This window comes from Oncorhynchus clarkii, chromosome 1 (genome assembly GCF_045791955.1).
Source record: "Oncorhynchus clarkii lewisi isolate Uvic-CL-2024 chromosome 1, UVic_Ocla_1.0, whole genome shotgun sequence".
Lineage (NCBI taxonomy): Eukaryota > Metazoa > Chordata > Actinopteri > Salmoniformes > Salmonidae > Oncorhynchus > Oncorhynchus clarkii.
The window spans coordinates 70,359,797-70,385,832 of record NC_092147.1 but is presented as its reverse complement, the minus strand read 5'-3'; the positions used below and the strand labels follow the sequence as shown (position 1 = coordinate 70,385,832).

General features: G+C 42.6%; 1 protein-coding gene across 1 annotated transcript; it reads right to left on the bottom strand.

Annotated features, from left to right (window-relative positions):
• Window positions 1-9,988: 9,988 nt before the first annotated feature.
• LOC139411524 (asparaginase and isoaspartyl peptidase 1) lies at window positions 9,989-26,036 on the bottom strand. The gene is made up of 7 exons (XM_071157994.1): window positions 25,952-26,036; window positions 25,077-25,265; window positions 19,223-19,365; window positions 18,633-18,787; window positions 16,744-16,865; window positions 10,596-10,706; window positions 9,989-10,467 (listed from the first exon to the last, which is right to left on the bottom strand). Exons 1-7 carry the CDS (start codon window positions 25,989-25,991, stop codon window positions 10,253-10,255), a joined length of 975 nt encoding a protein of 324 aa, XP_071014095.1. The 5' UTR covers window positions 25,992-26,036; the 3' UTR covers window positions 9,989-10,252.

Here is a 26,036-nt window from a genome sequence, read left to right as displayed (position 1 = left end):
CAAGGCCTTAGTGTACACCATGGAATGTTGAGTCACAGAAATGATTTTTAAATGAAGTTTGTTTTGTAGAATAAACTGTGAATTGTATATTTTTGACTGATATTACGATTGTCTGTTTCATATCCGCAAAGTAGTTAAAACGCTGTTAGTTCCACTTCAAACATTGTTAGACTAATTAGTCAGACTAATTTTGTGCTTCAGTTGCACTTCTCCACTCGGATGAGAATTCTTGAACTGCATTCTCTCAGCAGACAGCGCTCTGACTGAATTGTAGCTACTTTTCTTCAGGACTTTTCTTGGTGTAGCAAGCTTACTTTTATTCGGTAAAATGCAAGATTAACTTTAAGCAAAACCTCAAGAAATGTAGCTGGCTACATTATTTCTATGACAAACATTAGAAATATGATGGCCATTAATCATTTTTGCAAAAAAAATACATTGCCATTTCATTGTAAGCTCATTTACTGCCAGTGTTCCACTTCTGCTATCATCTGAAGAAAATGAAGATATATTCTGCCGAATGTGTTACACTAATGTATTTTCTGTGAAGGAAAACTAGAGTTGCACGTCCCTGATCACTCTATTGAAGCAACAAAAACACTGTTGGCTTTCAATATACAACACCACGCTTTCTCCTGTTGTGCTGTTTACAAACAAACATATGACTGTCTCAAATGCTCTGTGGAACTATTTCAAATAATGTGATAGGTGAAATTAAGAACGGAGTCTGCTTTATCTCCTAACGTATTGCACAAGTTGACTGCAGGTATTTACTTAAAAAGTAGCTACAAATATGACAATTTATTGAAAAACCTATAAGAAATCGTTTAAACGATATTGACGGTATTGAAAAACCCTCCCATTGCTATTTCCAAATACCCCGGTACACTGCCCAAGCCTAGTTTCCACCATGCTTACGCCATTTTAAAGCAGTCAACTGGGTGGGGATTCCAATGGGTTGTAGCCTCAATGGCACAGCCCATGCTGACACAGACGCTATAATGGCACAGATATAAAGATGAGTCCTCTATCTATATCTGCAAGGCAAACCTTTTGTGGTGAATTGAAAGGGAAGGCATTACTGCATATTCAACACTGCCTCAGAAAAAGTAAACCATGGAGAAAGGACGCCCTCTAGAGTCTGAATGAAGGAAAAGCTTCCATTCCTGTGACGTCAGCTAGCTAGCTAAATAGATAGAGCAAGCAAGCTAAACACAAAGAACATTGGGGTTAGGGAGTAATAACAGTAGAACAAGGTCACTAAATCTAACCCATTCCATGGAGGAATGGTAGGAGACATGGAGAGGGCTGTGTGTGTCTCTGTGGGGTCATCTGAAGGTATTTATAGCTACTTCCTTTTGGGCTCCCTGTTGCAGTGACGTCAGTCTGGGTGGGTCTGGTTCCAACTGAACTGACCAGGTCAGGGCACACTGGTGTACACACACACACACTTTTACAACACTGCCCCAATCACACAATGGTTTGTGTCGACTTCCTCTGTGCGTTGTGCCTCCCACAGCCACTTAACATACCATAGGCTTCGGTCAACACATAGCAGAGGACATAGTCCATTAGATCAGCACACCTATATATAACATTACATTAGGATTGGTATATCTGTGACAGGAAAATAGATTCAATTCTCTACTGGGACCAGGCTTTACATACTGTATAGAGTACATACACAGTCTGGGCTTCATACATAGTTTATAGTGCCTATATTTGTTTAGGGACACAAAATGACAAAGCAATATACATTTCCTTTATATTTAAGTGTAACTGCTTCCTCTTCATTTTTTGGCTCAATTTTTGGGGGTCTGGGAGTGCATACGGTATGTGCAAATATGTACGATTGTGTGCACGACCACTACCGGTCAAAACGTTTAGAACACCTACTCATTCAATGGTTTTTCTTTATTTTTACTATTTTCTACATTCCAGGTGACTACCTCATGAAGCTGGTTGAGAGAATGCCAAGCGTGTGCAAAGCTTCATCAAGGCAAAGGGTGGCTACTTTGAGGAAACTCAAATATATTTTGATTTGTTTAATACTTTTTTGGTTACTACTTGATTCCATGTGTTATTTCATAGTTTTGATGTCTTCACTATTATTCTACAATGTAACAAATAGTACAAATAAAGAAAAAAACTTCAATGAGAGGGTGTTTTGAAAATATTTTGACCGGCAGTGTATATTGTGTGTCGTGTGTTCACGCAAGTGTGTGTGTTTCCTGCAGCGAGTCTGTTGTGAGATGGGTGGTCCTGTCCCACCGGAGCAGACATGTCACAAGTCACAGCCAATCAGATGGCGGCCCCTCCCTATTTCCTGCGCTGCCTCGGTCGGCATTCCGAAAGTGCTCCGCAGTATTCCAGGAGCGTTCCCAAGTCAGGCAGCGCAAACATCCCACTCCCGGCTACTAGAGGGCGCCGCTGAGAGTGTAGGATGTTTACACTGCCTGAAACCCGGAGAGGTCATAGGTCGGCAGTTAGAACTCATCCTTACCCACAGATCAGATTACCCTAATCCTAAACTTTACACGACTGTGTCTCAATACTCATTAACAGCGTACTGTCCTTGTCTCCTTTCCTTCAAGAGCACTGTTTGGTAAAAGGACTTGACAGGTTTCTACCATGCTTCTATAGCTTGTCATGTCCTCTGAGATCAGTGGTCAGAAAAGGCAGTAGATAAAGTAGTGTCCGGTTTTCACTCACCCCCCGCCACTTCTCCTCTCTCCTTAGGATGTAACCCCTCCCTGCTACTGTGAACCAACTGCCATGAACAGAGCTGTTTCCTCTCCTCCCTCTTTCTCCCACTCTGTTTTTCTAAAGTCCTTTGGGCACAATCATCAGAGACGGTGCCAACAGACAGACAGTGTCGTGGAAAGTAGCAGTTTGTGTGTCTCCAGTTCGTTCACTTCTCAGTGGTCATAATTGAGATCCATCAATATATGAAGTCCCCTGGGACTGGCCTGTGACATAGAGAGATATCCAGAGGGTGAAACGGTTTGTTCCACTAAACATCCTTGGATTTAATTGATCAATTCATGTTACAGATTGGTCATAGTCCACACTACAGGTTTCTCCATGTATGGCTCTATGTGCATGCAGTGAAAGCCTCTATGACAAATACAGTTGACTCTAAGCCTAATAGTGATGGCTATCACAGTTGTCGCCATGTAAAAAAAATAGCTGTATAGTAGTTGCGATGATAATGGCAGTTGGCTGCTGCAAACATCCGACTGAAAGCCCTATATGAAACACCAGCTTTCAGTCAAGGATGTTTACAGTAGCCCATACTGCCAGCTGTGCTGGAGAGGGTACATGGACACTGCTCAAACCAAACACTGGGCATTACTTGCACTAGGTTTTGGTAACATACAGCATAGTCATATGGAAACCATGTGTTTGATGTGTTGGATGCATATTCTATTGATTTCGTTCCAGTCATTACTAGGAGTCTGTCCTCCCAATTTAAAAAGGTGCCACTGGCCACCTATGGTACAGCGAAAGTTCGGTTGGGTCAACTGTCTTCAAGTTAGCACCAAAGGTCCAGCAACATTCTAAATACAAACACGGCACCCGTCAAAATCTCAAATCTTCAATCAACTTGGCTCTGTAACTGCAGATACTGAGTCCAGTATATAGTCACTGGTCTCCAGTATGTTTTCTCTGCCTTTCCTTTGTTGATCTGTAAGCATTCTGTCAGCATGTGACATACCACAACGACAGCCCCCACACACAATGTACTGGCATCATATTTACCATGTAAACACCACACAGGGCTTCTGTTTAGCCATCACACACACACACATGAAACAACTGCTCCTTCACACGCAAAGCAGTGTGTCTGCACTGTAGACCTCTCTCCCAGTGGCCTTTCCACCCTTGATCCCCCAACCAAAATTCTGACTTCCTGCCTCCCCCTGGTATCCCACTCCTCCTCCCACCCCACAATCAAAGTGCTCATTGCCTTGTTTACCACACACACCCTAACCTCTGTGTGACATTTGTGTGTGCCTATATGTAGAGGAATAGATGTTTATGCTGTGCGTGTGTGTGAGCCTATATGTAGGGGAATAGATGTTTATGCTGTGCGTGCCTATATGTAGGGGAATAGATGTTTATGCTGTGTGTGTGTGTGTGCCTATATGTAGGGGAATAGATGTTTATGCTGTGTGTGTGTGTGTGTGTGCCTATATGTAGGGGAATAGATGTTTATGCTGTGTGTGTGTGTGTGCCTATATGTAGGGGAATAGATGTTTATGCTGTGTGTATGTGTGTGCCTATATGTAGGGGAATAGATGTTTATGCTGTGCGTGTGTGTGTGCCTATATGTAGGGGAATAGATGTTTATGCTGTGCGTGTGTGTGCCTATATGTAGGGGAATAGATGTTTATGCTGTGTGTGTGTGTGCCTATATGTAGGGGAATAGATGTTTATGCTGTGTGCGTGCCTATATGTAGGGGAATAGATGTTTATGCTGTGTGTGTGTGTGCCTATATGTAGGGGAATAGATGTTTATGCTGTGTGTGTGTGTGCCTATATGTAGGGGAATAGATGTTTATGCTGTGCGTGTGTGTGCCTATATGTAGGGGAATAGATGTTTATGCTGTGTGTGTGTGTGCCTATATGTAGGGGAATAGATGTTTATGCTGTGTGTGTGTGTGAGCCTACATGTATTTGTGCATGTAATTACATGTGTAAGCAGTGACGAGATAAAATTAGTCACTACAATCTATAGCACCTTATTCCATTTGCTCCATCCCCTAACCCTGTTCCATCATTCAAACCAACTACCTATTTCACATTGAGTGGACAGTTTAAGTGTGTTACTGTTGGCCTAATGTCCGTGGAATGTCTGTTTTTGTCACATTTGTTCAGCTGTGATACCATCACTATCATGGTCGGGTGTGTCTGGGTCTGTAAACTGAACATGTGTATCTGTGTGTGTAATTATATCATGTGTGTTTGTGTGTGGACCACGACACTGCTCTGGCTTAGACTTCCAGCCTCCATCCCAGTGCTTAGGTCACGGAGAGAACAAAGCAAACTTTATCAGAATACTGCAATCCCACATTCCCCGGATTCTTAGCACTTGGCAACTGGTAAGCACACAGAGGAGAGAAGGGAGATGGGAGAGGGGGATGGGTGGGAAGTACTGCCTTCCAGTTTTATTTCCATACAGTAGCCTTTCTCACTCTTCAAGACTGACCCGCTGAACTCATAGGTCCAAAACCTCTCCAGCTAAAATATCCTGTATGTAATGTGTTATAATTCCACGTGTCCCTTATGAGACGCCATGGGGGTCATACATCAAATCCAATGTATAAATGTGGGTCACGAACTGAGGCCAGTGTGACCTGTACATTTTAACACACTGTATCAAAGGTCCTGCCCCTTAACCGCGTATTCCCCCTCTGTGGAAGGTGTCAAAGTCACGGCAAGGTTATGACTCCACCCACAGAAGACAGAATAGTGTGATATAGCAGGTAGTGGGATAGAGTGAGGGTTAACTTTAGCTTCAACAGTATTAGACTAAACAGAAGAGAACTTTACTGCAAACAAGCTGATAAGGAAAGGTGGGGAGTTTATAGTGTTCTTTGTCTGGGGGTTCTATGAGCTCTGGGTCACCCTCGGAATAGAACACACACACACTGGACAGAGAACCCCAATTCTCGTTTGGTTTAACGGTCTCAGTCATCAAAGCATTCCACCTAAAATCACGCCTGAGCCACATTTCTCCTGCCTGCCAGTTGGCAGACACACTCAAAACACCTGTAACACAATTACACACACCCACACAAATCACTGCTGCATAGCGGACCTCACAAGAGGAGAAAGGGGGCCAACACAGACTCCCCCTATCACTGGCTTCAGCTGACAGGCTTCCTACAACAGGACAGTCTACAGAACTCCGTGACTCTAGGCGTGATTATAAACAACATGCTATTTGGCTATGCAGGCTCCTGACATCTGTTAGTAGTTGATGTTATTCTTTAATAACACAGACCCAAAGCAAATCTGGGGGAGGAAAATAGGTTTATTCAAAAAGGACAAATCATGCTTGGAAGTAGATGGTCATTCTCCCCTGTCCTCAGTGATGCTCTCTCAGTGATTCTCTCCCTGAACAAAGGTAAAGGATGTAGTTTATAACCCAGCCCTAGCCTGTGTTGACCAATTAGAACTCCTTGCAATAAAACTGGATTAATGGCCAAATATCAAGTATCCTATTTCAAGTTGAATAGATAGACAAATTCCTCCCATGTCGCTGCATTAATTCCCTATTTCAGAAATAACACTTTCATTTTATCGTTAGTACTGTATTGTCCTCTGTCTCTGCGTTGTGTATTTAGCTTCAAAATATTCTTATACCTCCATACTCCTTGGCTATGCAGGCTTATCATTCCTGCCACTATCTTCTGCTTTAACACAAAACATCCTTCATCCAAGCCCATAGCCGCTCTGCTGTAATCTCAACACCCCGCCACACTCTTAGAAAAAAGGGTTCCAAATGGGTTCTTGGGCTGTCCCCATAGGAGAACCCCTTTTGGTTCCAGGTAGTACCCTCAGTGTAAAGGGTTCTACATGGAAATCAAAAAGGATCTAACTGGAACCAAAAGGGTTCTTCAAAGGGTTCTCCTATGGGGACAGCCAAAGAACCCTTTTAGGTTCTAGGTAGTACTTTTTTTTCTAAGAGTGTATGATGACTGATGACCTCATGCACACTACTAGCCTATGAAGCCTTATGACCTCCATACTCCTTGCCTACGTAGCTTTACTACCTTCCTATTCCTCAACTTTGAAGACTTATGTCCTTCACCTAAAGAAAGGCGATGGAGGCTTGCGGTTGTCAAACTGCCAGGGCTGTATGTTTAGCTCAGTCCTTCGGTTCGGTCACGTGTTTCCATACCCTATCTGATAGCACAGACCCCGGCCCTTTAACCCTACCCCCTCTCCCATTCAACTTTTCTCTCACTAGCTTTTTCCAAGAAATTCTGAGAAGGTGCAGGGTGGCAGTCATATGACCTTGGGACAGGACTCCAGCGAGACTTAATCGGAACGCCGGTATTCCGAGCACGATCGGGAACACTAACAGGATCGGTGAGTCATGACACTGAAACACTGAATAACACCGCTAACTCCCATCCCAAAGGTCAACCAGAGTGCTAATGTCCTGCCGCCCATGATCCCAATACAAGTAGAGCAAAAAAAACGTTCCCAAATAATGCTAAGCTTGACAGAGAAAACGTGAACAGTCAGTCATGGTGGGGGGGTCTAAACTGAAAGGTCCAATGCAGCAACATTCAAATCATTTCTGGGTAACATTTTGAGTACCTTACTGTGATTGTTTTTGATCAATATGGTCAAAAAGAATCAAAAAATAGTGTCTTAGTAATTAGACATTTCTCAAGCAAGAATTTAGCTAGGACTGTCTGGGAGTGGTCTGAGTGGGGATTGGAAATCTAGCTGTTATTGGCAGAGAGGTTTGGAACTCTTTCTTATTGGTGTATTAACTATTATACTGCCTGGTGATGTCACCAGACACGCCAAAACTCCATCCCACCAAAACAGGCTGACATTTCAGGTGTGTTTTTCAAACAGCTCTTACACTAAAAGACATTATCATAATTTTCACAATTTCACAGTATTAGTCATGTATATATGAAAAACAGGAAATCATGTGTTTGACTGCATTGGGCCTTTAATTGGTGAAGAGTGTTTGCATGTGTGTGTGTAGTGAGCAAGCGTTGATGTGTAGGCTATGCACTTGTATATGCTCTTGAATACATTTTGTTGCGAGTGTGCATCTCTGTGTGTGTAACTCACACTCCCGGTCCAGCATAAACTCCACGACCTGGCCTGTTCTGAGACAGGAAGTGATCCCATCATCTCCATGGGAACGGTCCTGTGAGCTGAGCTGAGCCAGAGACCCCTCAGACATAAGGAAAGTTTAGATCAACACAAATAGGCTCTTTCACAAAGAAAGACCTTCCCTTTACAACCCCATTAAACAAAACCACTAACACGTACAGTACAACTATCAATCTTTAGAGGTGAAAAATCATGTCATGCCAAAATATAGGATGTCAAGTGTTTTAAAGGAGGGTGTTATATAGACACATTTGGAGGTATAACTAAAATAAGTAGTAGCAGAGCCGTCTATAACTTGGGGGTACAGATGCTTCATGTTTGCAGTCTTGCAGAGTCCCTTTAACTACTGTTGCTATAACTACTGTAGCACCCTATTGACTCCTGAATGATGGTGCCATTTTTGAGTTTAACAATCAATATATTTATCTACATGTAATTGTACTTGATTTAAATTTGTTTCTAAAGATACAATGATAGTCTTGTCTACATAATAAAATAAGTGGTTTTTTGTCCCAGCCATGAATGGCTTGCTATTCTCGGAGTCTTACAGAGCCATTGAACTTGCCTGGGAACGCAATTACATCCCAAGGGAACAGCCGGGAATCATTTCTCTCCTTGGAGAAAAAAAAGGAGAAATAGGCGAAGTTGCTCCTCTTCCAAAAGCTATCCTCGATTACTTTGGACACACTGTAGACTACTTACCGCATCCACGAAAAGGTAAAAAGTTAACTGCGTGAAAACGGCAAGTTATGCTGGTCTGGGACGACCAATAAACTCTCTGCTTTCGCAGTACTGGCAGCCCGATATTTCGTCATCTTCGGATTAAGTTCACTAGAACCCCAGAAAAGTATATAGAAAAACACACATCAGGCTGTAAAGTATGGATGTAGAACACTTCAAAATGTTAAAAGCGTCCTTGTCCGCCGTCACCCTTTTTGTCGTCCTTCAGTCTGGAGATTTTCTACAAAGATTTCTGGACTCGAGTACCTCCCCTTTTCTGGCAGAGCTGACCAATGGCTGTCCGGACTGTGCGCATCGACGGGAAAATAATAGCCTGCTCAGCTCAGTTACCTTGCGCGCGTCCTTCCTTTGCCATCCATCCCATGACCTCCAACTGTCCGCAGATGTTCCAAAAACTCCAGAATAGAACGTCCATCCGTTATCTTTAATGGTAGACTACATTGAAATTGATGGGGAGTTGACAATTTCACTTAAACTCACACACCCCTCTGCAATGTGTACCTCTATAGTTTGCGACTGTCCTATGAAAACTGTGATGACCAATGCCCTGAGCCCTCAGTGCTATACTACTGAAGAATGTAGAATAGTAGCTTAAGAAGAATTTGAGTAATTTTGGATCAGATAGTAGAAATGAATAGGAGAACAGCAAATCAATGTGTTTCTATTTCATTCTGTTTCTGATGCCCTTGGACAAGTAGGTATCCCTTTCTCACCCACAGAATGCATCTCTCCCCCTATTTCCAAAGTGATGTTTAGGAAACAAACCAGCTGGTGAAAGGGTAGGAGAGCAGTCTTGACTGTCAGAGGAGAGGTTCTCTGTTTGTACTCATAGCAGTAATGTACAATGGAGGTATTGGCAGAGTGAGTGGCAGTGTTGACAGCCAAAGCACCTACCACACCTGTCTTAATTAAATCTGCCCTATTTCAGCAGATAACACATGGCATCATCTCTCAGTCTCCTTTACATCACCAGTACTGATTAGAGCAGACTGGATTTTTGGTCCATTTTCAAAGCAGGCAGGGGAAGGACAGAGGACTGGCAGAGGACACCACCTCAGACTATTGAGATCAAACAATGGTTTAGCCTGAATTTGTGAACCGACTACACCCCTACACCCCCGGAGATAAGGAGATCCGACAGAAACCAACCAAAGCAAATTGATGTAAAATAACCGTTAGACAGCATATTGATGTTCTGCACCATCTAGTGGAGTAAACCGAGTGGCACATGACCTTTGCCAGCAGGCCACAGTACATGTAAGGGACACACACTCCACATGTCAACTCTCTGCTAGTATTTATGCATGTCATGACCAACCATGGCTGTTAAGGACTCCAAATGAGGCACTGAAAACCCCTAAGAAAGGACAGCCTGTTTGTTTTTAAAATATGCTTTATTCCTTCATAGTTACATTTGGCAGTTGATCAACACTTTCCAAATACTGGCTCTAGATATGAGCATTGATCTGAGGATTAGACAAAATGGAAATAATACTGATTGCTAAAATCACAGTTATGGTAAGAGTCTAGTGGATGGAAGATGTTCAATTCAGTGCGTTCTATGGATGGTTTACCTATGCTTGTTAGTAGGGTTTCTTTTAGACTCTCTCTCAACACATACGTGGACGTAAAGTGTGTGTTAGTAGGGGTCGTCTATGTTCTGTGTGAAGTGTTCTCCAGTGTACAGGCCATAGTGGAGTGTTTGTTGCTGGGCTGCAGCCCAGGCCATCTGCAAGCTGCTGAAGCGAACAGACCATTCACCCTGGGGGTCTACCACCACCACTCCCCCCAGACCTCCCACCCTCTCCTTCATATAGGCCAGGGCCTCGTCTGCTGCTGCCTCCGCGCTGCGCCCTGCAGGGGACACACCAGGGAGGGAGGATGAATGGATGGATTGATGCATGGATGAGGTTATAAATGGATGGAGTTACTGAAGATTGCATGTCAATCAATCGTTTTTTTTCATAAATCGTGTGTGTTACCTTGCTCCATGTGGAACAGGATGAGTCTAGCCAGAGTGACCTTCATGATGGCTTCACCCTCTCCCGTCGGGGACACCGCTCCAACCCTGTTATCAGCATAACCCCCACACCCTGAAACACATACACACTGCTTTTCACACACTATTAAGAGGGAAACACCTGCTACATGTATTGACTTTCATGTGGTCTTAAAGCCTGTTGAAATACTTGAAAAATCGGTCTTCCGTAATGAATTACCAATCTGACAACTGGATTAGTAGAAGTGGTGTGGAAACCTTTTCTAGCCTTGATAGCGTGGCATAGCTGTAACATACCTGGTTGTCTGAGGGTGCAGTTTCCACTTTGAGCCACTCGATGGCGAGGTAAACAATAGAATAGACTACATTTACAGAATGCTCTTTACAGGTACCAAAAGGAAAAGTTGTAAACAAAGTTGTAAAGAAAATGCCCTGCACTTTTAAGGGTATTTTCTTGACAAGCCAGTCAGACAGTAACCTTTTTTGGTGCTCTCCCCTTGGGTGTCAGGTGAGTTTCCAAAAAAGAGGGGAAAAAACGTCATATGGAAAAATATTGTATCTATATGGAAAATACATTGGATTTGAAAAAAGTAATCAACATAAACTGTTTTGAGAAAATTGAAATTTCAACCACAGAATTATGATACCAACTTTCAACATAGACAAACCTTGTCAAATGCAACATTTTATACCTTTGAAACAATGTCAGATCTTTAACATTATACACACCATTAGAATAAAACAAAAAAAACAACAGTAGGCTGGGCAGCACGTCCTACTGAAGAGTTGATCTACAACTATTCATTTGATATCCTATCTAGGGATTTAACCAAGCCCGGCTTAGCTTTTATATTTGTAACTGACTACTACCAATGTGCCATCAGTGAGAATAATTACTGAGAGATGAACTGCAACAATACATCATCAACGATGGTTATTTAGGCCGACAAAGCATCTGCAAAGTCATCAACAGCTATTGTTTCAATTCAACCCAGGGTTCAGCTATCAATAGACAACAAATGACCAAAGCTTGAAACCCTAGGCCTGATTTCTAATGTAATCTTCAAGTTAATAATTAAGATGTTGGATTTACATCAACATCTCGTCCAAAAATCCAAGTTAAAGAATAGGACTAAATCAAATCAAACTTTATTTAAAAGGGAATTTAAAGTTTGATTAGATTATGTCCTATTCTTTAACTTTGGTTTTGGTTGAGGGTAACGGTTGTCGTCTGGAGATAGAGAGGACCAAAGCACAGCGTGGTTAGTGTTCATCTGTTTAATGGAAAACTGAACACTTCAAAAACACAAAACAACAAAGTGGCAACCCGAAAGAGTTCTATCTGGTGCAGACACACAAAGACTGAAAACAACCACCCGCAAACGCCAACAGAAGACAGGCTACCTAAATATGGTTCCCAATCAGAGACAATGACTAACACCTGCCTCTGATTGAGAACCATATCAGGCCAAACAAGAAACCCAACCTAGAAACACAAAACATAGAATACCCACCCAACTCACGTCCTGACCAACTAAAACAAAGAAATAACACAAGAACTAGGGTCAGAACGTGACATTGAGATGGAGACATGAATCCAACATATCAATTATTAATTTGTAGACAAACTGGAATTAAAGCCAGACTAAATCAGTGGCACAAAATATATATATATATCTCCTTCATATGTTGATATTTGGTTGCGGTACACTTTTACAATACAGTAAATAGACTATTAACTGGTCGACAAGTTAAGAAATTAGATGTTGGATTCACATCTACAACTGTACCAAAATACAATTTAAAGAATAGGATTAAGAATATTTGAAATGTTTTAATAAATTAGGTCCACTATTGCGCTAAAGGATTAATACAATTCGCCATTCACAAAGGTTCATTTAGGACAGATGTGAATACAGCACTAATTGAACTTTTATTTAAAAAAAGTGTGTTCTCACTATCGCCCCCTTTGATAAACAGGTATTAAACGGTTTTCCAAAATTATGTTGCGATGGAAATTCTCTTTGTGTATCAGATCGTAAGTTTAGCACAATGCTGCTTTGTAATAACCTGTCTTGGTAGGGTTCATGTGAGTGACAGATTACTCCATTGTGTAGTCAAACCACAGTATCACTCATAAACAATTTGTCAGTACGCCCAGAACATTGATCTGGGAACTTTTTAGGAGTAATAGAATATCTCAAGGTATTCAAGGTTCAAAACTCAAGGTAAGAAGCCTGGTGTGGAATCAGTCAGTCACATGTAGGAACCAACCATGTTTATATGACTTGTTTGTATAGCAGTATAATACGACTGAAAGAGAACCCCCCCCCTCCCCCCCCCCACCCCTTTCGAGTTTCATCAGGCTTGTATTGAGTTAGTGAACCTCTCCAGTAATGATAATAAAGATTGCTTCATTTACTGTGATTTGAGTCCTCAGTGGTGAATTTCCACCACATCGTCGTCCCGTCTCGAGACTTACCAGAATTGGTCCACAAGGGCCAAAGCTGGATTGTGAAAAAGTGCTTATACTCGGGTAACCTCCGTCAACTACTACATATCTTAGATGCCTCATCAGAAACAACAGCTCCTTGGCCTGCATTATCTCTCGATGCAGAAAAAGCTTTTAATAGACGTGAATGGTCATACAGTGCCTTCAGAAAGTATTCAGACCCTTTGACTTTTACACATTTTGTTATGTTTTAGACATTTTTGCAAATGTATTCAAAATAAAATCAGAAATACCTTATTTACATAATTATTCAGCACCTTTGCAATGAGACTCGAAATTGAACTCGGGTGCATCCTGTTTCCCTCGTCAAGGGGTATGAAAACTTTCTGAAGGCACTGTATCTCTATTCGGTCTTGGAACATATGGGAATTGGCGCCAATTTCATTAATATGATTAAAATAATATATGCCGATCCCTAGCCATAGTTCTAACAGGCAATATCCACTCTGCTCCTTTCAGAATCACTAGAAATAACAGACAAGGCGATCCAATCTCACCTGTGCTTATCGTATTATCCATGCAACCCCTGGCTGAGGCAATATGCCAAATTATAGGAAATAACACCAATTTCCATCAAATCTACTGATCACTTCATCTCATTGTACGCGGATGATATTTTACCATATCTAGACAATGCATCTCAATCGCTTCCAAAAGCATTGATGACCATAGATTAATTTGACAAATTTTGATGAAGCTGAATTTATCTAACCAAATCAGCACTAGTGCCTCTCAAGACCCAATGTAAGACTCCATCTCTACCAGTAGTGGTCAGTCACCTTATTTGTATTACAGCATATTGGATGACTCTCATTCATATTCCATTCACCCACTTCAATGTAACAGCGATAGGTTTAGGCTACTACATGATACTTGAATTTCCCATATTCCCATCATGAGGTTGCTACAACCTAGCCTATGAATAAAAGTTTACAACGTAGGTGCACACAGGTCGAGAGACACATTTGAGGTGACAGACAGTGACACATAGACAGTGTCATGCAATACCGCCTTGCACACTCTTGCCTGCATCGAGCTGATATAGGGTGTAATCATTAGTCCAACACTTGCAAACAAGAGTTTACATTGGACAAATTCAGGTATGTTTATCCCAGTTTTGTTCTGTACGCTTCAGTTTAAGAAACATTTCTCAGAATTGACGGAATGAATACACCCCTGATCACGCGTAAACACCGTTCACTTTCATAGCAGCCACGTTGTATTCCTCCTCACATCTATGCGCTCTCCTCTTCGAAACCTCTGCCCTTCGTTTGCAGACTTCAATGCACAACACATCAGCTGTACGTGACCAGGTGAAAAAAAATCTAAGCCAAACCGCCACACACAGCCTACATAATTTTCACCATATTAGCTAAAGTAATGTCATAGCTAATAGAACTAATGCGTTAGTAAACCCGCTACAACCATGCAGTAATGTTACAGCATAACGTTCGTAAGTAGTTACACCGGTGGGCCCCGGTGGCAATAAATTAGTAATATCAACAGCATACATTGACTGGGAAGAGTTCCAGTGTTGTGTTGTAAAGTCATAGCCAGCTAGCTAACATAGCATCCCCCTGTTTGAGCAGGGTGTTTCAGTAGGCTAAACTAGACAGCTGCATTTGCTAGCTAAGTAAATGAAACTGAAAAAGAAATTCTTCATTTTGGAAGAAATTAATTTGTTCAAAACTGTTCAACGGTTGTTGTTCTCTCTCTTTGAGTAAACTACTCAACATTTTATATACTGCCGTGCTAGCTCGCTGTAGCTTACGCTTTCAGTACTAGATTCATTCTCTGATCCTTTGATTGGGTGGACAAAATGTCAGTTCATACTGAAAGAGCTCTGATAGGCAGGAGGACATCCTCTGGAAGTTGTCAAAATTACTGTATAAGTCTATGGAAGGGTGTGAGTACCATGAGCCTCCTAGGTTTTGTATTGAAGTCAATGTACCCGGAGCAGGACGGAAGCTAGCTGTCCTCCGGCTACACCAAGGTGCTACCCTATAGAGTGCTGTTGAGGCTACTGTACACCTTATTTGCAAAAGTGTGTTTAAATCAATTATTATTTGATTTACAGTCAACACTCACTACCGAGTTCCAAACTGCCTCTGGAAACAATGTCAGCACAATAACTGTTCGTCGGGAGCTTCATGAAAATGGGTTTATTCATCTGGCAGTCTGACCAATGAATCTGGGTTTGGAGCCAATGCCAGGAGAACGCTACCTGCCCCAATGCATAGTGCCAACTGTAAAGTTTGGTGGAGGAGGAATAATGGTCTGGGGCTATTTTTCATGGTTCGTGCTAGGCCCCTTAGTTCCAGTGAAGGGAAATATTAATGCTACACCATATAATGACATTCTGGAAGAATCTGTGCTTCCAACTTTGTGGCAACAGTTTGGGAAAGGCCCTTTCCTGTTCCAGCATGACAATGCCGTAGTGCACAAAATGAGTTCCATACAGAAAAATGGTTTGTCGAGATCGGTGTGGAAGAACTTGACTGGCCTGCACAGAGCCCTGACCTCAACCCCATCGAACACCTTTGGGATGAATTGGAACGCCAACTGCGGAGGAGGAGGCTATTATAGCAGCAATGCCCGTGATTTTGGAATGACATGTTCGACGAGCAGTTGTCCACATACTTTTGGTCATGTAGTGTATATGAACAGCTTTTGGAAAGCACCATATTCTGACCTATCCATTAAAGTATGTTCGACATATCTAATTGAATCTGAACGACCCTTTAACTGGAATACAATATGGACAAATATGACCTTGGCATCCCATAATCCAAACCATCAACTTATCGATTTTAAGTTTGTTCACAGACTGTATTTAACACAGAGGAAACGTTTTACAATAAAATTGGCCCCAACTCCCAATTGATCACTGTGTTCTCTAAATCAGGTAGGCACATTACCAGGGGAGTCCCTTGCAGTTAAATGCTTCTGGGGCAAAGTTACAAAATGTATTTCAAAGTGCATTATTTTATAATGTGTATTCAATGCTTTGCATCTAGTGTGTTACTTAACGATGATAGCCCCTTGAATCTCTCAATCTGAGAAGATTACTGCTGACAGGCAGCAGCATTGCTGCAAAATAAACAGGCTCATGGATGGGAAATGGGGGGTGAGTTGGGGATATCTTTGTTTGTTTGTTTGTTTGTACTTGTAACCTCCCTGATATTTTTTTAAACTTTGAATGGAATCTCAACTGCAATTCAAGTCATTTGGTGGTGCTATTATATGGAGTGCAGTGTTTAACCCCTGTTCTGTGTATGTGTGTAAATGTATGTGCATATGTTGTGTACGTACTGTATGCCTGTGCCTCTGCACTTTTATAAAGCAATCTATGAGTGTGAGGTAGCAGTGTGTGTTGTTCAGAATGCTGGCTGTAATAATCTCCATAGTCAAATATTAACCCAGCAGGTCGTGAATGAGTGGCTCCACACCACCACACATTCCTCCACGTCTCAGCGGTCAGGGTTCACCAAGCCACTCAGCTTTCTGGATCACTGTTAAAGCTGCAGGTCTCTTCCTCATTTCCCCACTCCTCTCTTTCTCTCTCCTACTTCCTCTCCACATCTCTTTACCTCATAAGACATAACATCAGATGTCTCACCGATACATGCTGTGTCCCCCACCCTGCCCTCCATCTTGTTCAGCATGCCACCGGTGGAGGTGGCACAGGCTATGTTCCCCTCTGCATCCACCGCCACCGCCCCTACCGTACCCATCTTCCCCCTGTGACAGACACACTTCAATTAAAAATGTAATTAACATATACAGTGCCTTGCGAAAGTATTCGGCCCCCTTGAACTTTGCGACCTTTTGCCACATTTCAGGCTTCAAACATAAAGATATAAAACTGTATTTTTTTGTGAAGAATCAACAACAAGTGGGACACAATCATGAAGTGGAACGACATTTATTGGATATTTCAAACTTTTTTAACAAATCAAAAACTGAAAAATTGGGCGTGCAAAATTATTCAGCCCCCTTAAGTTAATACTTTGTAGCGCCACCTTTTGCTGCGATTACAGCTGTAAGTCGCTTGGGGTATGTCTCTATCAGTTTTGCACATCGAGAGACTGAAATGTTTTCCCATTCCTCCTTGCAAAACAGCTCGAGCTCAGTGAGGTTGGATGGAGAGCATTTGTGAACAGCAGTTTTCAGTTCTTTCCACAGATTCTCGATTGGATTCAGGTCTGGACTTTGACTTGGCCATTCTAACACCTGGATATGTTTATTTTTGAACCATTCCATTGTAGATTTTGCTTTATGTTTTGGATCATTGTCTTGTTGGAAGACAAATCTCCGTCCCAGTCTCAGGTCTTTTGCAGACTCCATCAGGTTTACCTCCAGAATGGTCCTGTATTTGGCTCCATCCATCTTCCCATCAATTTTAACCATCTTCCCTGTCCCTGCTGAAGAAAAGCAGGCCCAAACCATGATGCTGCCACCACCATGTTTGACAGTGGGGATGGTGTGTTCAGGGTGATGAGCTGTGTTGTTCAATTTTGTTCAATTTTGTTTTCATCTGACCAGAGCACCTTCTTCCACATGTTTGGTGTGTCTCCCAGGTGGCTTGTGGCAAACTTTAAACGACACTTTTTATGGATATCTTTAAGAAATGGCTTTCTTCTTGCCACTCTTCCATAAAGGCCAGATTTGTGCAATATACGACTGATTGTTGTCCTATGGACAGAGTCTCCCACCTCAGCTGTAGATCTCTGCAGTTCGTCCAGAGTGATCATGGGCCTCTTGGCTGCATCTCTGATCAGTCTTCTCCTTGTATGAGCTGAAGGTTTAGAGGGACGGCCAGGTCTTGGTAGATTTGCAGTGGTCTGATACTCCTTCCATTTCAATATTATCGCTTGCACAGTGCTCCTTGGGATGTTTGAAGCTTGGGAAATCTTTTTGTATCCAAATCCGGCTTTAAACTTCTTCACAACAGTATATCGGACCTGCCTGGTGTGTTCCTTGTTCTTCATGATGCTCTCTGCGCTTTTAACAGACCTCTGAGACTATCACAGTGCAGGTGCATTTATACGGAGACTTGATTACACACAGGTGGATTGTATTTATCATCATTAGTCATTTAGGTCAACATTGGATCATTCAGAGATCCTCACTGAACTTCTGGAGAGAGTTTGCTGCACTGAAAGTAAAGGGGCTGAATAATTTTGCACGCCCAATTTTTCAGTTTTTGATTTGTTAAAAAAGTTTGAAATATCCAATAAATGTCGTTCCACTTCATGATTGTGTCCCACTTGTTGTTGATTCTTCACAAAAAAATACAGTTTTATATCTTTATGTTTGAAGCCTGAAATGTGGCAAAAGGTCGCAAAGTTCAAGGGGGCCGAATACTTTCGCAAGGCACTGTATCATACCATGCTATGTTCAATCATGTCACACTATCATACATCTCATCATGTTACAATCCATTTCAATATCTATCTAATGTATTCACCTCTATGGTATGAAATATCATGTCATGCTTTATCTTACATCTGGCACTCCACCGGGTTGGCATCAGCTGCCAGGTTCTTCTTCCAGCGCATACGGGCATACTCTGTGATCAGTGATTCCTCTGGCACCTCGGGAACACCCATCGACCGGGCAAACTGACTGGCACCCTCTCCAGTCAGACACAGATGGCTCGTCTGCAATGGGTAACGGGCTCATTCAATGAGGAACAATGTTCAATATGTAGAGAATATACTGTACCTCACTTGCTTACGCGTGAGAGAGTGCTGTGGGAAAGTGCGCCGGGTTTCAATAAACAGATGACGCAACACCTGACGGCACAATGCCTCTCCCCTATTTGACCTAGATAGTTTGTGTGTATGCATTGATATGTAGGCTACGTGTGCCTTTAGATTAAAAGACAAAAAATTGATGTAGTTCTGTCCGTGTCCATTAATATTCTGTATTATGTCATTATCATGTTTCATGTGGACCCCAGGAAGAGTAGCTGCTGCTTTTGCAACAGCTAATGGGGATCCTAATAAAATACCAAACACCCTGAACTGCTGTATGATCAACACTTTGTCTAAGCAAAGTGTGTGTGCCTGTGTGTGTGTGTGTGTGTACAGTACCTTGTCCATGACCAGTCTGGCCAATTGGACAGGATTGGCCACTTTTCTGACCGCAGAGACAGCTCCGCTGGCCAGATATCTCCCGTCCATCACGATGGCGTCCATCTCCACCTCACCCTTAGCGTTCAACACCGAGCCTAGCCCTGATGCATGCAGAGATACAAGAGGACACAGAGACATGTCTTCAGATGATGGCGCCGACGGAGATGGCAGCATCGCGACGATCTCTTCAGCAACTCTGCAGTACTTTGTTTGTTTATGTACTATCGTTTACTTTATTAGCTAAGACATTGTTGTGTCATTACATACAGCCGGGAAGAACTACTGGATATTAGAGTGGCGGTAACTCACCAGAACTACCATCATTACGACCAAGATTACGACTTCCCTGGAGCAGATCCCATGATTATTCTCCCGAGAGCAATCAAACTTATTCCAGAGGCCGCCCCAAAACAACGCCGGCGAAGGAGAGGTACTCAAAGCAGTCTTCTAGTCCGACTCAGGATGCGTGTACACCATCCACCGCACCCAAGTATTTTACTCGCTAATGTCCAATCTCTGGATAATAAAGTATGCAAACTGGAAACCACATATCCTGAGGCTGCATTTGTTGTAGCTGGGGATTTTAACAAAGCAAATGAGGAAAAGGCTCCCTAAATTCTATCAACATATTCATTGTTGTACTCACGCTGCTAAAACCCTCGGCCATTGCTATACTACCTTCCAGAATGCATATAAGGTCCTCCCCTGCCCTCCATTCGGCAAATGAGACCATGACTCCATCTTGCTCCTCCCCTCTTATAGGCAGAAACTCAAAACAGGAAGCACCCGTGGTGAGGCCTATTCAACACTGGTCTGACCAATCGTAATCCACGCTTCAAGAATGTTTTGACCACGCAGACTGAGCTATGTTCAGAGAAATTTCTGAAAATAACATCGGTGAATACACCGATATGGTGAATGAGTTTGTCAAGAAGTGCATAGGAGATGTTGTATCCACTGTGACTATTAAAACCTACCCCAACCAGAAACTGTGGCTAAATGGGAGCATTCGCACAAACTGAAAGCACGAACCACTGCAAGAAGACTGGGAATATGGAAGAATACCCACAGTGTAGTTATTCCCTCCACAAAGCAATCAAGCAGGCTACACGTCGATATAGGGACAAAGTTGAGTCCCGGTTCAAAGACTCAGACACGAGACGCATGTGGCAGGATCTACAGACAATCACGGATTATAAAAGGAAAACCAGCCACGTTGCGGACACCGACGTCTTGCTTCCGGACAGGCTGAACACCTTTGCTCGCTTTGAGGATAATACAGTGCCACCGACACGACCCGCTACCAAGAACTGTGGGTTCTCCTTAAGCATGGCCGAAATAAGACCTTTAAGCATGTTAACCCTGTTAAGGCTGCCGGCCCAGATGGTATCCCTAGTCGTGTCCTCCGAGCATGCTCAGACCAGCTGGCTGGTGTGTTCACAGATATATTCAATCTCTCCCTATCCCAGTCTGTTGGCCCCACATGCTTCAAGATGGCCACCATTGTCCCTGTATCTAAGAAAGCAAAGGAAATTGAACTAAATGACTAGCACTCACCTCTGTCATCATGAAGTGCTTTGAGAGTCAAGGATCATATCACCTCCACCTTACCTGTCACCCTAGAACCTCTTCAATTTGCTTACAGCCCCCAATAGATCCACAGACGATGCAATCGCCACAACACTGCACACTGCCCTGTCCTGCGCTGCCCTGTCTGGACAAGAGGCATACCTATGTAAGAATGCTGTTAATTGACTATAGCTAAGCATTCAACACCATAGTACCCTCCAAGCTCATCATCAAGCTTGAGGCTCTCGTTCTGAAGCCCGCACTGTGCAACTGGGTCCTGGACTTCCACCCATAGGTGGTGAAGGTAGGAAACAACACCTCTTCGCTGATCCTCAACACCGAGGCCTCACAAGGGTGCGTGCTCAGCCCACTAATGTACTCCCAGTTCACCCATGACTGCGTGGCCAAGCACACCTCCAACTCAATCCTCAAATTCGTAGATGACACAACAGTATTAGGCTTGATTACCAACAACGATGAGACAGCCTACAAGGAGGAGGTGAGGGCTCTGGGAGTGTGGTGCCAGAAAAATAACCTCTCACTCAAATGTCAACAAAACTAAGGAGATGGTCATGGACTTCAGGAAAGAGCAGAGGACGCACCCCCCTATTCACATTGATGGGACCGCAGCGAAGATGGTGGAAAGCTTCAAGTTCCTCGGCATACACATCACTGACAAACTGAAATGGTCCAACCAAACAGACAGTGTGGTGAAGAAGGCGCAACAACGCCTCTTCAACCTTAGGAGGCTGAAGAAATTTGGATTAACACCTAAAACACTCAAACTTTTACAGATGTACAATTGAGAGCATCCTGTCGGGCTGTATCACAACCGCAAAGCTCTCCAGAGGGTGGTACGGTCTGCCCAACGCATTACCGGGGGCAAACTTCCCACCCTCCTGGACCCCTACAGCACCAGATGCTATAGGGTGGCCAAAAAGATCATCAAGGACATGAACCACCCGAGCCACACTGCCTGTTTAACCCGTTATCATCCAGAAGGCGAGGTCAGTACAGGTGCATCAAAGCTGGTACCGAGACTGAAAAACAGTTTCTATCTCAAGGCCATCAGATTGCTAAACAGCCATCACTAGCACATAAGGGACGGCTGCCTATAGACATAGATTAGGAATCACTGGACACTTTTAGAAATGGATCAATAGCCACTTTAATAATGTTCCGTATCTAGCATTACTCATCTCATATGTATAAACTACACTCCACACTATTCTACGGTATCTTAGTCACTTTTAAATTGTGTTTACATATTGCATCACCCATTTCATGTACTGTATTCTATACTCCACCACTGACTGTTAAACAGCCATCTCCAGCACATCAGAAGATGCTGCCTATAGACATACATTAGGAATCACTGGCCACTAAGGAAATGAAACACTAGCCACTTTAATAATGTCTCCGTATCTTGCATTACTCATCTCATATGTATAAACTGTACTCTTAGTCACTTTAATTGTTTGTAAATATTGCATCACCCAGCTCAGTGGGTGATGCAATATTCACCCAGCTCAGTTTTTCATAATTCCTGACATTTAATCAAAGTAAAAATTCCCTGTTTTAGGTCAGTTAGGATCACCGCTTGATTTTAAGAATGTGAAATGTCAGAATAATAGTAGAGAGAGATTTATTTCAGATTGTATTTCTTTCATCACATTCCCAGTGGGTCAGAAGTTTACATACACTCAATTAGTATTTGGTAGCATTGCCTTTTAATTGTTTAACTTGGGTTGAATGTTTCAGGTTGCCTTCACAAGCTTCCCACAATAAGTTGGGTGAATTTTGTCCCATTCCTCCTGACAGAGCTGGTGTAACCGAGTCATGTTTGTAGGCCTCCTTGCTCGCACACGCTTTTTCAGTTCTGCCCACACATTTTCTATAGGATTGAGGTCAGGGCTTTGTGATGGCCACGCCAATACCTTGACTTTGATGTCCTTAAGCCATTTTGTCACAACTTTGGAAGTATGCTTTGGGTCATTGTCCATTTGGAAGACCCATTTGCAACCATGCTTTAACTGATGCCTTCAAATGTTGCTTCAATATATACACATCATTTTCTTTCCTCATGATGCCATCTAATTTTGTGAAGTGCACCAATTATAAAATATTTTAAATGTTGAAAGATAATGATTAAATAATTCCCACTCTGAAACCGTATAACTGTATGAAATTGATTAGAATCATAAAATTATAATTTGATGATGTGTGTAGTTTAAATCGGAATTAGGTTAAACAATGTATCTGTATAGTGGAATCTTGTATGTGGGGGCCGAAGAAAGATTCCCGAGAACAGTTAACCTGTGTTTGAAATGACCTGGCTAGGCCTCTGAGGAACCTATGAGAGCATAGGGAGTATTTCTCAAGGTTTCCCTAATCTCAGGGGAATTGAGCTGTCGGCTGGGCCGTGATCCACAGTGGTGAGAACTATAGAGAAAACTCACCTACTGTTTGTGTGGAAGTATGTGCGTAGGATACATGCTCTTTGTGTGGAAGTATGTGCGTAGGATACATGCTCTTTGTGTGGAAGTATGTGCGTAGGATACATGCTCTTTGTGTGGAAGTATGTGCGCAGCTATAAAATGGATGTCTTTGTATAATGGACTTTAGTACAGTTTATTCAGAGAATTTTTTGCATAAACTGAGTCTTTGACTAATTATTATTAAACCCATGGTCTTACAGATCTCGGGAATTGGTCAGAGCTATTGATTGTCAGTTATTATCATTGGGATTGAAAATTCTCGTGACAACAAGACCCTCCTGCAGCAAAGCACCCCCACAACATGATGCTACCACCCCCGTGCTTCATGTTTGGGATGTTGTTCTTCGACTTTTTCTACCCGTTTCCTCCAGCATCTTCACAAGGTCCTTTGCTGTTGTTCTGGAATTGATTTGCAGTTTTTGCAACAAAGTACGTTCATCTCTAGGAGACAGAACACGTGAGCGGTATGATGGTTGCGTGGTCCCATGGTGTTTATACTTAGGTACTATTGTTTGTACAGATGAACGTGGTACCTACAGGCGTTTGGAAATTGCTCCGAAGGATGAACCAGACCTGTGGAGGTCTACAATTGTTTTTCTGAGATCTTGGATGATTTCTTTCGATTTTCCTATGATATCAAGCAAAGAGGCACTAAGTCCACCTGGCTGTGCTGCTGCTCCAGTTTCAACTGTTCTGCCTTATTATTATTTTACCATGCTGGTCATTTATGAACATTTGAACATCTTGGCCATGTTCTGTTATAATCTCCACCCGGCACAGCCAGAAGAGGACTGGCCACCCCACATAGCCTGGTTCCTCTCTAGGTTTCTTCCTAGGTTTTGGCCTTTCTAGGGAGTTTTTCCTAGCCACCTTGCTTCTACACCTGCATTGCTTGCTGTTTGGGGTTTTAGGCTGGGTTTCTGTACAGCACTTTGAGATATCAGCTGAGGGCTATATAAATAAATTTGATTTGATTTGATTTAAATTTGAAGGTTGGCCTTGAAAAACATCCACAGGTACACCTACAATTGACTCAAATTATGTCAATTAGCCTATCAGAAGCTTCTAAAGCCATGACATCATTTTCTGGAATTTCCCAAGCTGTTTAAAGGCACATTCAACTTAGTGTATGTAAACATCTGACCCACTGGAATTGTGATACAGTGAATTATAGATTATTTAATTTGTCTGTAAACAATTGTTGGAAAAATTACTTTTGTATGTTTATTTTACCTTTATTTAACTAGGCAAGTCAGTTAAGAACACATTTTTATTTTCAATGACGGCCTAGGAACAGTGGGTTCAGGGGCAGAACGACAGATTTGTACCTTGTCACCTTGGGGATATGAACTTGCAACCTTTCGGTTACTAGTCCAACGCTCTAACCACTAGGCTACCCTGCCACCCCGGCATTTTATGTGACCAATAAAATGTGATATTCTTTATCAACCTTTCTTTATCCAGGTTAGTGTCATTGACAGTAAAATCTGGTAGCACTTCATTTATGGTACTGTTTCTACTGGTGTTTACAACAACAAAAAAGTACAAGATAAATGAATAATTATTTGGTAATTCCATGTTAATATTGCGTAATTATTACCATGGAACCATGTACCAAGTAAATATAGATGGAGCTATTTACCTTATCTGACCTTATTGCTGATCTCAGAGGGGCCAGGTTTTTTCTCTGGCCATGTGACCTGGCTAGGAAAGACTCCAGGCACTAGTCATGAGTGTGTGTTTACCTGCGTTGTAGTGGTGGTCATTCTCCAGCAGAGTGACGGCCTCCACCACAGCATCCATGGCACTGCCCTGCCCCTGGAGTTTGGAGTACCCCCCCCTGACTGCAGCCTGGACCCCAGCACAAGACAGCTGCACACGCTCTTTAGGGATGAACCCCGCTCCCCCATGGACCACCAACACAGGCAACATGTCTGCCAGAGAGGCCCGGGAGAGAGAGATGGTAAGACAGGTAAAGCGATTTAAAGACCTTATACTAAAGAGGTTTAAAGAGGTTTGTGTTATATGGGCTCATGGGGATGGCCACATAGTTTAAATATCAATCTTGAAATTGAGGTGTCCTGATTTACCCAGTGTCTAATATAAAGGACATTCTGGGAAGATGAACTAGTCACCACCAAAAAACCTGCTTGAAACCATTGTTGGGTTAGAGCTGGGCAGGAACAAAAGCCAGCACTGTAGCTCATCACGACCAAGCGGTGGCCACTGGGGTACATCATACTCCCCATTGTGCCAGACTGGCCCGTGCACACTTAATAATAGTTTCCACAGGTCCATCCATTAGCATTGAAACGGCGCTTACGTTTCATATTATAGTGTAGCCTACTCGATATAATTTAAACCAGTTGTCAGCACAATTTGAGCAAAGGAATAATTGAATGCATCCGAAACGAATGACGTGGGACTTTAAGCTTAGACGCGACCAAATGCATTCATGCAGCGCCGCACAAATAAATAGCGCAATGGACACACATCGGAATGTATGTGAAAAATAACACTATTCGATGTTGACATAATATACATTTGTATACACACGGAGAGAATGTGCACTGATCATTTTTGCTGAGAATTTTGTTGAGTGTTTATATTTCTTTCTTACCAGATAATCGGTCGACGTTCAGTTCTCGACACCAGCACATTTATTAACATATGTACTAGTCTTCCGTCATCAGCACTTCCTCTTC

Excerpts from the sequence above, each read along its gene's own strand:
- LOC139411524 (XM_071157994.1), bottom strand. The coding sequence starts at position 25,991 with ATGTGCTGGTGTCGAGAACTGAACGTCGACCGATTATCTG. Across the intron at positions 18,788-19,222 it reads CCAGACTGGTCATGGACAAG|ACGAGCCATCTGTGTCTGAC; the intron begins GTACTGTACACA and ends TACCCATTGCAG. Across the intron at positions 10,707-16,743 it reads GGGGGACACAGCATGTATCG|GGTGTGGGGGTTATGCTGAT; the intron begins GTGAGACATCTG and ends TATGTGTTTCAG.